The sequence below is a fragment of the Eurosta solidaginis genome, chromosome 3, assembly GCF_040869045.1.
Source record: "Eurosta solidaginis isolate ZX-2024a chromosome 3, ASM4086904v1, whole genome shotgun sequence".
Taxonomy (NCBI): domain Eukaryota; kingdom Metazoa; phylum Arthropoda; class Insecta; order Diptera; family Tephritidae; genus Eurosta; species Eurosta solidaginis.
The window spans coordinates 236,682,700-236,693,460 of record NC_090321.1 but is presented as its reverse complement, the minus strand read 5'-3'; the positions used below and the strand labels follow the sequence as shown (position 1 = coordinate 236,693,460).

Below are 10,761 nucleotides of genomic sequence, written 5' to 3'. Positions count from 1 at the left end.
AGCAATTGCGTCCTGGCCTTCCACAACCCAGGCGTAGTCACCCGTCACTTACCCCCAGAGTGGCGACGTCTCCCCTTATGCACTTCAGAATTCTGCAGTTAAACTGTAATGGACTAACTGGGAAGATTACGGAGATAGTCGATTTCATGAAGCGGCACAACATCCGCATTGCTGCGATTCAAGAGACTAAACCCACATCAAGATCTGCATTGCAGACCTGCTCTGGGTATAACGTCCACAGAAAAGACCGCGAGAGCGGAAATGGAGGCGATCTCGCGTTTATCATACACCACTCTGTGCAATATTATATATTTGATCCTGGCATCGACCGCAGGGACAATGTCTTAGAACGTCAAGGCCTATCTGTCCGGTCAGTCGATACAAACCTAGAAATCATCAACATCTACATCCCTCCTGCCACCTGTTGCCCCAGCGGATACCGCCCTAATATCAGGGCCTTACTCACTGGCAACAATCGCATTATCTTAGGCGATTTCAATGCCCATCATGATCTATGGCATTCAAACTTGCGTGAGATGTTGGCGGATCAAATAGAAGAAACGACGTTCTGCACAATAAACGGAGACGCCCCCACACGTATGGTAGGAAGCTGTCACAGCTCGCCAGATATCTCAATCGTTAGCGCAGAACTCGTAGACTGCGTCAACTGGAAGCCGATGGTAACATTGGCATCCGACCACCTGCCCATACTTGTTTCGCTTGAGCGTACCGCCGACTTCATCGTCACTGAAAAACGCACTTTCATAAACTTCAAAAAAGGAAAGTGGGAAGAATATAAATCCTTTACAGACAGCCGCCTAGCTGCCCTCCCTATCCCGACTGATGCCCGCCAAGGGGAGCGTGCCTTCCGTAAGGTCATTAAATCCGCCTCGGCACATTTCATTCCCGCCGGTAGAATTCCCGAAATCCGGCCCCACTTCTCGGCGGAGGCCGCAAACTTAGCGAGAGAACGTGACCTTATAAGACAGCTTGATCCTGGCGACCCCCAAATAAAGGATATAAACCAACGCATCAGATTGCTTGTGGATGAACACAAGCGGGCGAAATGGGAGGAGCACCTAAGAGGTTGTAACCTCTCTACCGGTGTGGGTAAACTTTGGTCCACCGTAAAGTCCCTATCGAATCCGACTAAGCACAAAGACAAAGTTTCCATCGCCTTTGGCGACAAAGTGCTGTCGGACGCAAAAAAATGCGCGAGCGCTTTCTGCCGACAATATATAATGCATCCTACGGTCGACAAAGATAGACGGAGAGCCAATAGACACGCACATAAACACAAATTCAGCGCGTCACCAATCACCATCACCGCTAAAGAGGTTGAGGACGCCATTGGTCGTGCTAAACCATCCAAAGCAGTGGGCCCAGACGGCATAGCCATGCCGATGCTTAAAAGCCTAGGGAAAGAGGGTTTCAAATATTAAGCGCATGTCTTCAATCTGTCTCTTTCCACCTTTGTCATACCTGAGAAATGGAAAATGACCAAGGTGGTCCCGCTACTAAAGCCTGGGAAACCAGCTAACATAGGTGGGTCGTATCGTCCGATATCTCTCCTATCGCCAGTGGCAAAGACGCTTGAAGCCATTTTGCTCCCTTATTTCCAAGCAAATTTGCAGCTAGCCCCTCATCAGCATGTCTTCAGAAAACTCCATAGCACTACCACCGCGCTAAATGCCATTAGCACCCAGATAAATTGCGGTTTAAATCAATACCCCCACCATAGAACAGTACTCGTAGCGCTAGACCTATCAAAAGCTTTTGATACGGTCAACCATGGCTCGTTACTGCAGGACCTGGAAGGGTCTACCCTTCCCCCATGTCTTAAAAGGTGGACCGCAAATTATCTGGGTGGTCGGCAGGCATCGGTGCAATTTAGAAACGAAACATCAAAACCAAGGAGAATTAGACAAGGGGTGCCACAGGGTGGTGTCCTATCCCCACTTTTGTTTAATTTCTACATATCTAAGCTACCTTCACCACCGGAAGGAGTCACAATCGTTTCCTACGCCGATGACTGCACAATAATGGCCACAGGCCCAGGCCCAAAGATCGATGCGCTATGCAATAAAATAAACGGCTACCTCCCTGATCTCTCCAGTTTTTTCGCCTCGCGAAACCTGGCATTATCACCGACTAAATCTTCCGCGACCTTATTTACAACATGGACGCCCCAAATGTCGACCATTTTGAACATCCACGTCGATGGCACTACGCTACCGACTGTCCTACACCCCAAAATCTTGGGTGTGACGTTTGATCAGGATCTACATTTTGGTGAGCACGCAGCAGCAATTGTTCCGAGAATTCAGAGCCGTAACAAGATCCTCAAATCCCTCGCTGGCAGTACTTGGGGAAAAGATAAAGAAACGCTCATGACTACATACAAAGCAATTAGCCAGCCGATTACGTGCTACGCGTCACCCATATGGTCGCCAAGCCTAAAAATCACCCACTGGAAGAAACTACAGGCCTGCCAGAATACTGCTCTCAGAATCGACACGGGCTGTATTCTTATGTCCCCAGAACACCATCTGCATAATGAGGCGAGAATACTCCCCATCAGGGAGAGAAATGAGATGCTGACCAAACAGTTCCTGTTGAATACCCAGAAACCTGGGCATCCCAACAGACATCTGATTGATGAACCAGCACCGCCTAGGGGCTTAAGGAGTCATCTCCGCAAGCGTTTTGAGGAAATACGGCACCTGGGAACCCAGCCGTATGAAGTGAAAAAACACAAGCAGGTCCTTGGTGAACTCCACAAACAGGCGTCGGACCTTTATGCCGGGAATTGCCCGGTGAATCCAGTACTTAACGAAAATTATCCAAAACTTGCGGAAGAGGAACGCATACTCCCCAGGGAAACGCGTGTCACTCTTGCTCAACTTCGTTCTGGATACTGTAACAGGTTAAACTCTTACCTATCCAGAATCAACCCCGACATACAAAATGTATGCCCCGCTTGCAATGTGTCCCCACATGACACCAACCATCTCTTCAATTGTAATGTGGAACCAACGCCTCTAACACCCCTTTCCTTATGGTCCACCCCTGTTGAAACGGCAAGTTTCCTTGGACTCCCGTTAGAGGATATTGATGACAATTGTGATCGGTCGCGGCTATTGGGTGGGGCGAGCATTGCTACAACAACAACAACAACAACAACAACAAGGTACTGGCCCGACCATCTCGGAACGACTAATATGACTACATTTAATCTTCTTGGCCATAACGCCCTCCCCGCCCCCTAGTTCCATGAGAAACTTGGGATCGCCAGAGCCTCGCATGCTAAATATGTATATGATAGTATATAAATCTTTGTATTGCGCTTATCAACCCCTTGAATTCCAGGTAGGATATGCCGCTACACATCCGCCGATATAAAAATAAATAATAGCAAATGTTCACTAGCATGATTCTACCTTTATTCTTTGTAAAATTTCATTCGTTATTGTTATATAGCGCTACCTTATTTCATAAAGGCCTCTACCAACACTTTTTAGAAAGTGTGTTTTTCACAACTTTGGTATGACATATTAAAGTACACAATAACAACTGAGGTATGCTAAGTTTAGAAAGCCACATCTGCACCCAGTGAGTTTTTAGTAAGGGCCTTCGTGAATTAAGCTAACGATATTTACATATACGTGCAATATATACGGGTTTTCACAACTAAATATATCTACCATAAATAGTAATATCATTTTAAGCACTTTAGTTTGTTAGTATAATATAATAGTGTTAGTAGTATTTTTTAGGTATGCTTCGACGTCTTCAAAGGCCTGCAATGCACAGTTCCTTGCTCAATAATATTCCAAAGATTTCGAAAAAAATTTCACATCGTAATATTCAAATAAGCATTGTGCAATTTTTTAGTTATTTCAAGTGCTTATATTTTGCATGCAATTTAGGTGGGCCAATTTAAATTTGGTTTGGCTTGATTGGTATGTGTGCAAAATTTTTATGTTTAGATATATGCAAAGAAACAATAAAGTTATACGATTCGAGTGAAAAGTTGTTACTTTGCAAAGCACTAAACACAGTAATCATGCACAAATTATACATATGTAATATGTATTCGTCCTATTATAATAGGAAGTATCTCAGACACTTTGTCAATAAGGTCGTATCGCGGGAGGCCGGTTAATAAGGTTATAACTAGGGCTGGGACTATCCGCATATTCGAATATCCGGATATCCATACGGATATCCTTTGAGACGGATAAAATCTGGACGGCATGGATATCCGGTTAATATTTGTTTGAGAAACTATTCGGATATCCGGATTTATGAAGATCCGTTTAATAACCGTATTTTTGGATATCCAGTGAAAGCACCAAATTGATGTACATACATATGTTTATTTAACGTTAATAACAAAAAAGAAAAACAAAAAATAACAAGAAAAAATGTTGATGTTTGTAAAATTGTAGCTTTTTTATTTTTGACGTTCATTTAATAACCTACAAACATATTTTGTGAATAATTTTTCGATGTTAACTTCGTTCAATTCATATGCAGATACTCAACTTTTATATTCCACTATCCGGACATACGGATATCCGGATTTTCCGTTTACGTATCCGGATATCCGAACAGCTCATATCCGGATTTTCCATTTACGAATCCGGATATCTGGATAGCCGGATTTTTTGCTAAGCTATCCGGTTATTCGAATATCCGGTTTATTCGGATAGTGAATCAGAATGGCTGGATAGTCCGTGTAAAAAAACTTTTAAGTTACGACCATTCTATTATTATTGGTCGATATGTAGACATTCATATTATATATATGAAAACAGAAAATAATATATATGTAGCTAAAGAAAGTGTGCAGTAGCTCTATTTAATAGCAACTAATTAACATCATATAACTAAATTTAATACTTAGATATTAAAAAATAAATTTAATTCAAGAAAATTGTTTCTATTGTTGTTGTTGTTGTAGCGATAAGAACACTCCCCGAAGGCCTTCGGGAGTGTTATCGATGTTGATGGTCCTTTGCCGGATGAAAATCCGGTGCGTTCCGGTACCAAGCCTGACCATCTCGGGAACGATTTGTTACGAAAATTTTTTTATTAAGTAGTTTTAGCACCATTTAGCGCCACTTTCGTGACTTTGATGTTAACAAAAACCCAAAAAAGTTAAACATTGCTAAATAATATTTTTTTAACAACTAAATTGCATAACTATTTTCTATGTGCTATGCCTACGTTGGACAACTTTTGTTTTTGACAGCCCTGCTGTGTTATGTTGGATTCTTCATTTGGTGACTTTATCTGCGCATGTAATCAATGCCCAATATATTGCGTGCCTATTGAAAATGATACGGATTAGTATAACTCACAACTTTGCAAAATCACAACTCACTGTAACAAAAGCCGAATTAAATGAACGCGTAAAATTTTGTGTCATTCCTTCTGTTTGTGAAAGCATTAATTGTATTTGTACTGCTTCATCCATACGATTTTTTAGGAACTCCCAAGTGTTTGCATGATCTGCCGAACTGTCCTGTAGCATAAAAAGTTCGGTCATTTTCATGATGGTCGCCAAACCAATCCGCCGTGTATACCAACCAAACTATAGGAATATAGAAAATGAGAAATATTCAAAAATATTGAAATTTTGTATCCTAACAGAAAGGTCGTACCTAAAAGTGTTGTCAAAAAGGACGTATCTCTAGTAATAAAGTATTATCTCTGGAGGCCTGCTAAACGGTTGAACCCAAAACCTTCGAGGAGTGTCCTTATCGCTACAACAACAGCAAGCACGGCCTTATTAACAGAATGTCTGAGATACGCCCTCTTTTAAGTTACGTTCTCTCTATAAAGATAGGTCGATATGTAATACTCCCATATTGCTATTACATTTGTGAGCGTACCCAGCCAGTTGTAGCAATGTAGTGGTATTACATATAGTAAATTTTTTCAAGTTGTTTGTCTCACAATACTTGAGAGCTTTAGACAAAAGCGTACTATTATAGAAACTGCAGGAAAGCAAAGGCACAATTACAGTTACTACTCACATCGACGGATCGATCACCCGCATAGTAGCATATATCATCAACCAATGTCAACAATTGAGCCAAAGATGTTGCAGCATTTTGTGGCATTGCCATTAATGCCAACGCTTGTGACCATTGCGGTTTGTAGGGGATCACCATATCCAGCCTTGTGCGCACGGCGCGAACTAAAAACTCCAAGGGATCAGCAACAGCTAAACTACCATTTTTTGTCTCTTCCTGCAAACGGCGCACAGTTTCATCATTACACTTCCCATAGAAGTATGACACGAGCGCATAACCACCTTCGGGAAACATACCATGCACCACACTAGGAAATCCAGCCTCTTCAGCACCCTTGACTATGACATTGCGTGACCACCCCAATGTGGACACATGTGGTAGGGCAGCCTCTAGAATTTGCGTACGTATTGCATTAATTTTTGTACGTTTAGCCTCTTCCTCACTTTGTGCTTCTTCAGCTGATTTCTTCTGCTCATATTCACGCTCTCTTTGCTCCTCTCGTTCTCGAAATTTGTCTAAAGACTCTGTGCTTCTGCTTTCCATATACATTGTTGATGATGTTGTCATTGATTTGAAACCTGTAGAGCTCTTATGTAGATTTCGAGTTGTGCATGTATGGGAGGTTTTGAAATTTATACCTTCTCTGAGCGTATTAGACGATATCGACCTGGAATTTAAGTCCACCATCCTAATGGGTGATGAGTGAAACCGCAGTCGTTGCATAAGCATTCGCGAAGCATGCGCGCTGCACGCAAGCAGGGAACTATGTCCACCTGGGAAACATTTGAAATAATAATAATTGAATTGGAGCAGATTTGTATTTCAATATTAGCTAAATAATTGAACCTATTGAATTGGAATGGCTCAAAATAATCGACTTTAAAAAATTTGACCTGAAATCCACAAAGACTCTGTCGATTCTACTCCGAGGTATGGCTTTTTCAGCGCATAATATCCATCTTTTGTAAGAAAAACAAGACATGACCACAGGCTAGCATCATACAACCACAAACTAAATACTGTTATAGAGTCAACTGTTACGTAGTTATCTATATACTACTCTGACATAGCCAACGTATGAGCATACGTTGTAGATACCGCACATGTAACAAATTCTTTTTCAAATACAAACCTACCATGCATACATCCGGGACTCTATGGCGCGTTTAAACCGTTTTCAAAGCGAAAAATTATTTAAAGCGTCTGTTTCGTGAGCAGTTTCTCGACGACAAACTACACATCTTGAATGCTACAAGGTCGTGGTCCGGATCAATATTTGAACTTCGCAGCGGTCGCACATCCACGACCCTGGTGCCATGGCTGAAATCCATAACGACACGATCGATTTGATTTCGTCTTCCTTAATCAGGAGACGGCTAAGAGGCTTGTTGTATCTTCTTTCGAGCCGTGGTAAGGTCTGTCAATCTCAAACCGTCGGTAGATAGTTTTGATTAATAGGGGCAATCATGGCATGTTATATTAAAAAGCCTAGCCTTTTTCCCACACAAAACCCACTTAGTAGCTCATCGCTTTAACTGAAATGCAGTGATGTCAGCATTTGCCTTCACGAGTCCGTGCATTCTAGGAACACTAATACAATCCCAGGTACACCACTGTGACCAGGAACTCACTGCACAGCTGTGGTGCACCGATAGCGTTTACCAATTTTCTGCAATTTATTACTATTTTGTATTTGTCTTTATATTTTATAGGCGGCCACCGTGGTGTGATGGTAGCGTGCTCCGCCTACCACACCGTATGCCCTGGGTTTGCACCCCGGGCAAAGCAACATCAAAATTTTAGAAATAAGGTTTTTCAATTATAAGGAATTTTTTCTAAGCGGGGTCGCCCCTCGGCAGTGTCTGGCAAGCGCTCCGAGTGTATTTCTGCCATGAAAAGCTCTTAGTGAAAACTCATCTGCCTTGCAGATGCCGTTCGGAGTAGGTCCCGTCCGGCCAATTTGTAGGGAAAATCAAGAGGAGCAGGACGCAAATTGGAAGCGAAGCTCGGTCTTTAGATCTCTTCGGAGGTTATCGCGCTTTACATTAATTTTTTTTTTTATTTTACTAGAGAATAAACTAGGCTGCTCTTATACTAAAGGAGAAAGTTTCAGTAACAGGCACTATTAAGGTATTAACCCGACCATCTCGTAAACGGTTTAATATGTTTTATCGAACCTTCCAAGACATCCCAGCCAGCTGGACCAACGGTAATGCGTGCTATTGCATTTCGGCATTCTCAAATTTAATTAACGCCACCAAAAAACAAAAAGTACAAACAGATTTATATATACAAATTTTTAACAATTTCAAAAAAATTTTTTTTAATAAAAAAAAATATATACGGAACAGGTATCAAAATACGGCTCTTTCTTTCATAAGCCTTTTCGAACTATATACACACTCAACAGTGCGTCCCAAGAGACTACGCATCAAATCAAACGTGCAGAGATTTTGATTTAGAATTTCAATTTTGCGTTGACGACTCAGCTCCAAGTCCAATTTTCCACTTTCAGAAGTAGCATTTGCTATATTAATGTCTAGCAGCTCCAACTGTTTACGTTCTGTATCTAATTCCCCCGCAACTAAACCATTTTCCATACGTTTCAATTCAGCCTTATAATGCGCCACCGAATAATCTAAAGCATTGCGTAGTGGCTCGAGAAATTGTTGTTCTATTTCATGCATAAAATTCCAAAGACCAGTACGATTTTTATTATCTTTAATGGCAAAGAAACGCAAAGCGTTAAGCGATGAAATCACCTTGTCGGAATGTTCGATGAGATCAGTCTTCTCACCATGTGGCAAGTGGCATATATATTGCAAGAAAATAATACGAAAATCTTGACCAGAGAAGAAAGAGGGTAAATGTGTGGTAGTTGAATTAAGTAAAGCCTTTGCAACCAAATCCTTATGCATTATAGCCAAAAAACCAGATATACCATTATGCGTTACAGTGCGCAACAGATTTTTCAGTAACAAATATTTTCCTTCATCATCAAATCGTAGTATATATTGTCGTAAGAGCTTGATACCAAGCTGACGCTGGTGATTTTGTGAGGAATAACCAACAACATTGCAGATAAAATTACAGAAATTTTTATGCACGTCCAACTCGATAGAATTAGCTGGAATCTCTGTGTGCTGCAGTTTATCCAATAAACGTGTGGCAAGAAGCAGTGCGCGGTAGTGAAGCGTTGGTTCTGCATGCGCCAACAGCTCGTTTGTGTAGTAGAGACATGCCTCAAATATATAAAGGTGTGCATAGATTTTTGGGAGTGTATCCAAATTAATCTCCTCCACAAATATCATATAAAAATAAATTGCTAAAGCATCTAATGGTAATTTACCATCAATAAAGAATATATTATTAGAACTCATTTCATGTACACCTTTTTGCGCATTCAAACGCCGACGCCAGCGTACACGCTGCTCACCCATTGAAAGCAAACGAAGCGGATCGGCAAGACATTTTGTTGCAGCCTCTGTGAGCTTTCGTGAACATTGTTGTGTGTAGGTATTGCTCTTACGCTCATCTACAGTCAAATCTAAAAGTGCTAATGGTTTTCCCAACATTTGTATGAGAAAACAACACAACACATTACGTCGATTTATGCTGGTATCATAAAAAATCTGATCACTAGATTGTGGCTGCGACAACACATCTTTCAATAACGGTTCATAGAAGAGCGCTACAGTAATATAGTATATAAGTAGTTTTTCAATTTGTTCGTTTTGCTCCAACAGCCGCTCTTGCTTATGATCATAACCTCCTTTTAGGAATTCGGGCAGTGGTAGGCTCTCAATGCGTGTGTGTATAGAATTTAAACTCCATTCAAGCGCTCTCGGCTTCTTATCACCCATTCTTAGCAAAACCACTTGCAATGCACGTAATGCTGTTGTGAAAATATATTCTGATTTTTGCTCCTCAATAATTTCTAATAGTTCGAGCAACAACTCTTCCATGTGGCCATATTGCGCAATCAAACATAATAGCTCCTCTGCACACGTGTACTGTTCAATTTTCTCTTCGTGAATTGTTGGTGTAAGATTAGGCAGGCAAACATCGTGGTACAACTCCATTCCCATTGTCTGCAGACAACTAATATTCCCTGGCGCTTCTGATTTGCCAGTGAAAAGTAAAGCTACGCCTTCATATTGTTTTTCTGCAATTAATTGTTTTATAAGCTCCACCAAATTGGTTACGTTCGTTCCTGGTGGCGCCGGTATGTCCCCAAGCAACTGCGTCTGCTCCAACAAATTCTCCATGTCTTTTCTTTATATATATGAGAGTTCCAAATATTTGTGTTTTTTCAAATACAAATGATTCAATCCATAAAATTTAAGTTTTCATTATTTTTCACCTATAACAAACGCAGCACAAAAATTTAATTGTTTTTTTTTTTAGCTCAGCTGTTTTGCAAAAGAACTGTTCTCACTTGGATTTGACATTTCTCGTTATGTCAATAGTTGTGAAATGTTTCTTCAGCACAAGCATTTTACGAACTTTTCTACCATATTATTTGCAATAAGAATATATTGTAATTTGATTGCAATACTTACTCAATGTAGCCTGCAGCTTTTGAAAAAGCAATATTTTGTTTACAGCACTTATATTCACCATTTCTTGTTAATTTTCGAAAACAGATTCTCAAAAGGCACTGCTGGCGTTTCTCACAAAATTCGCCATTCTAAGCATATGCTGCCAGAGTGTAAGA

General features: G+C 40.9%; 2 protein-coding genes across 4 annotated transcripts; both read right to left on the bottom strand.

Annotated features, from left to right (window-relative positions):
• Positions 1-3,421: 3,421 nt before the first annotated feature.
• Positions 3,422-10,761, bottom strand: Coq9 (ubiquinone biosynthesis protein COQ9, mitochondrial). 3 transcript variants are annotated; one of them, XM_067775599.1, is made up of 5 exons: positions 10,607-10,760; positions 6,683-6,817; positions 6,045-6,622; positions 5,390-5,599; positions 3,422-5,333 (listed from the first exon to the last, which is right to left on the bottom strand). In XM_067775599.1, exons 1-5 carry the CDS (start codon positions 10,665-10,667, stop codon positions 5,295-5,297), a joined length of 1,023 nt encoding a protein of 340 aa, XP_067631700.1. In that variant the 5' UTR covers positions 10,668-10,760; the 3' UTR covers positions 3,422-5,294. The 3 variants fall into 3 exon arrangements, with proteins under 3 accessions (XP_067631700.1, XP_067631699.1, XP_067631702.1); XM_067775598.1 differs by having other exon boundaries at positions 6,045-6,817; positions 10,607-10,761; XM_067775601.1 differs by lacking the exon at positions 10,607-10,760 and adding an exon at positions 10,408-10,527 and having other exon boundaries at positions 6,045-6,817.
• Positions 6,955-10,401, bottom strand: LOC137245253 (glomulin). Its single transcript, XM_067775597.1, has one exon. The coding sequence runs from the start codon at positions 10,310-10,312 to the stop codon at positions 8,399-8,401; it is 1,914 nt and encodes a 637-aa protein (XP_067631698.1). The 5' UTR covers positions 10,313-10,401; the 3' UTR covers positions 6,955-8,398.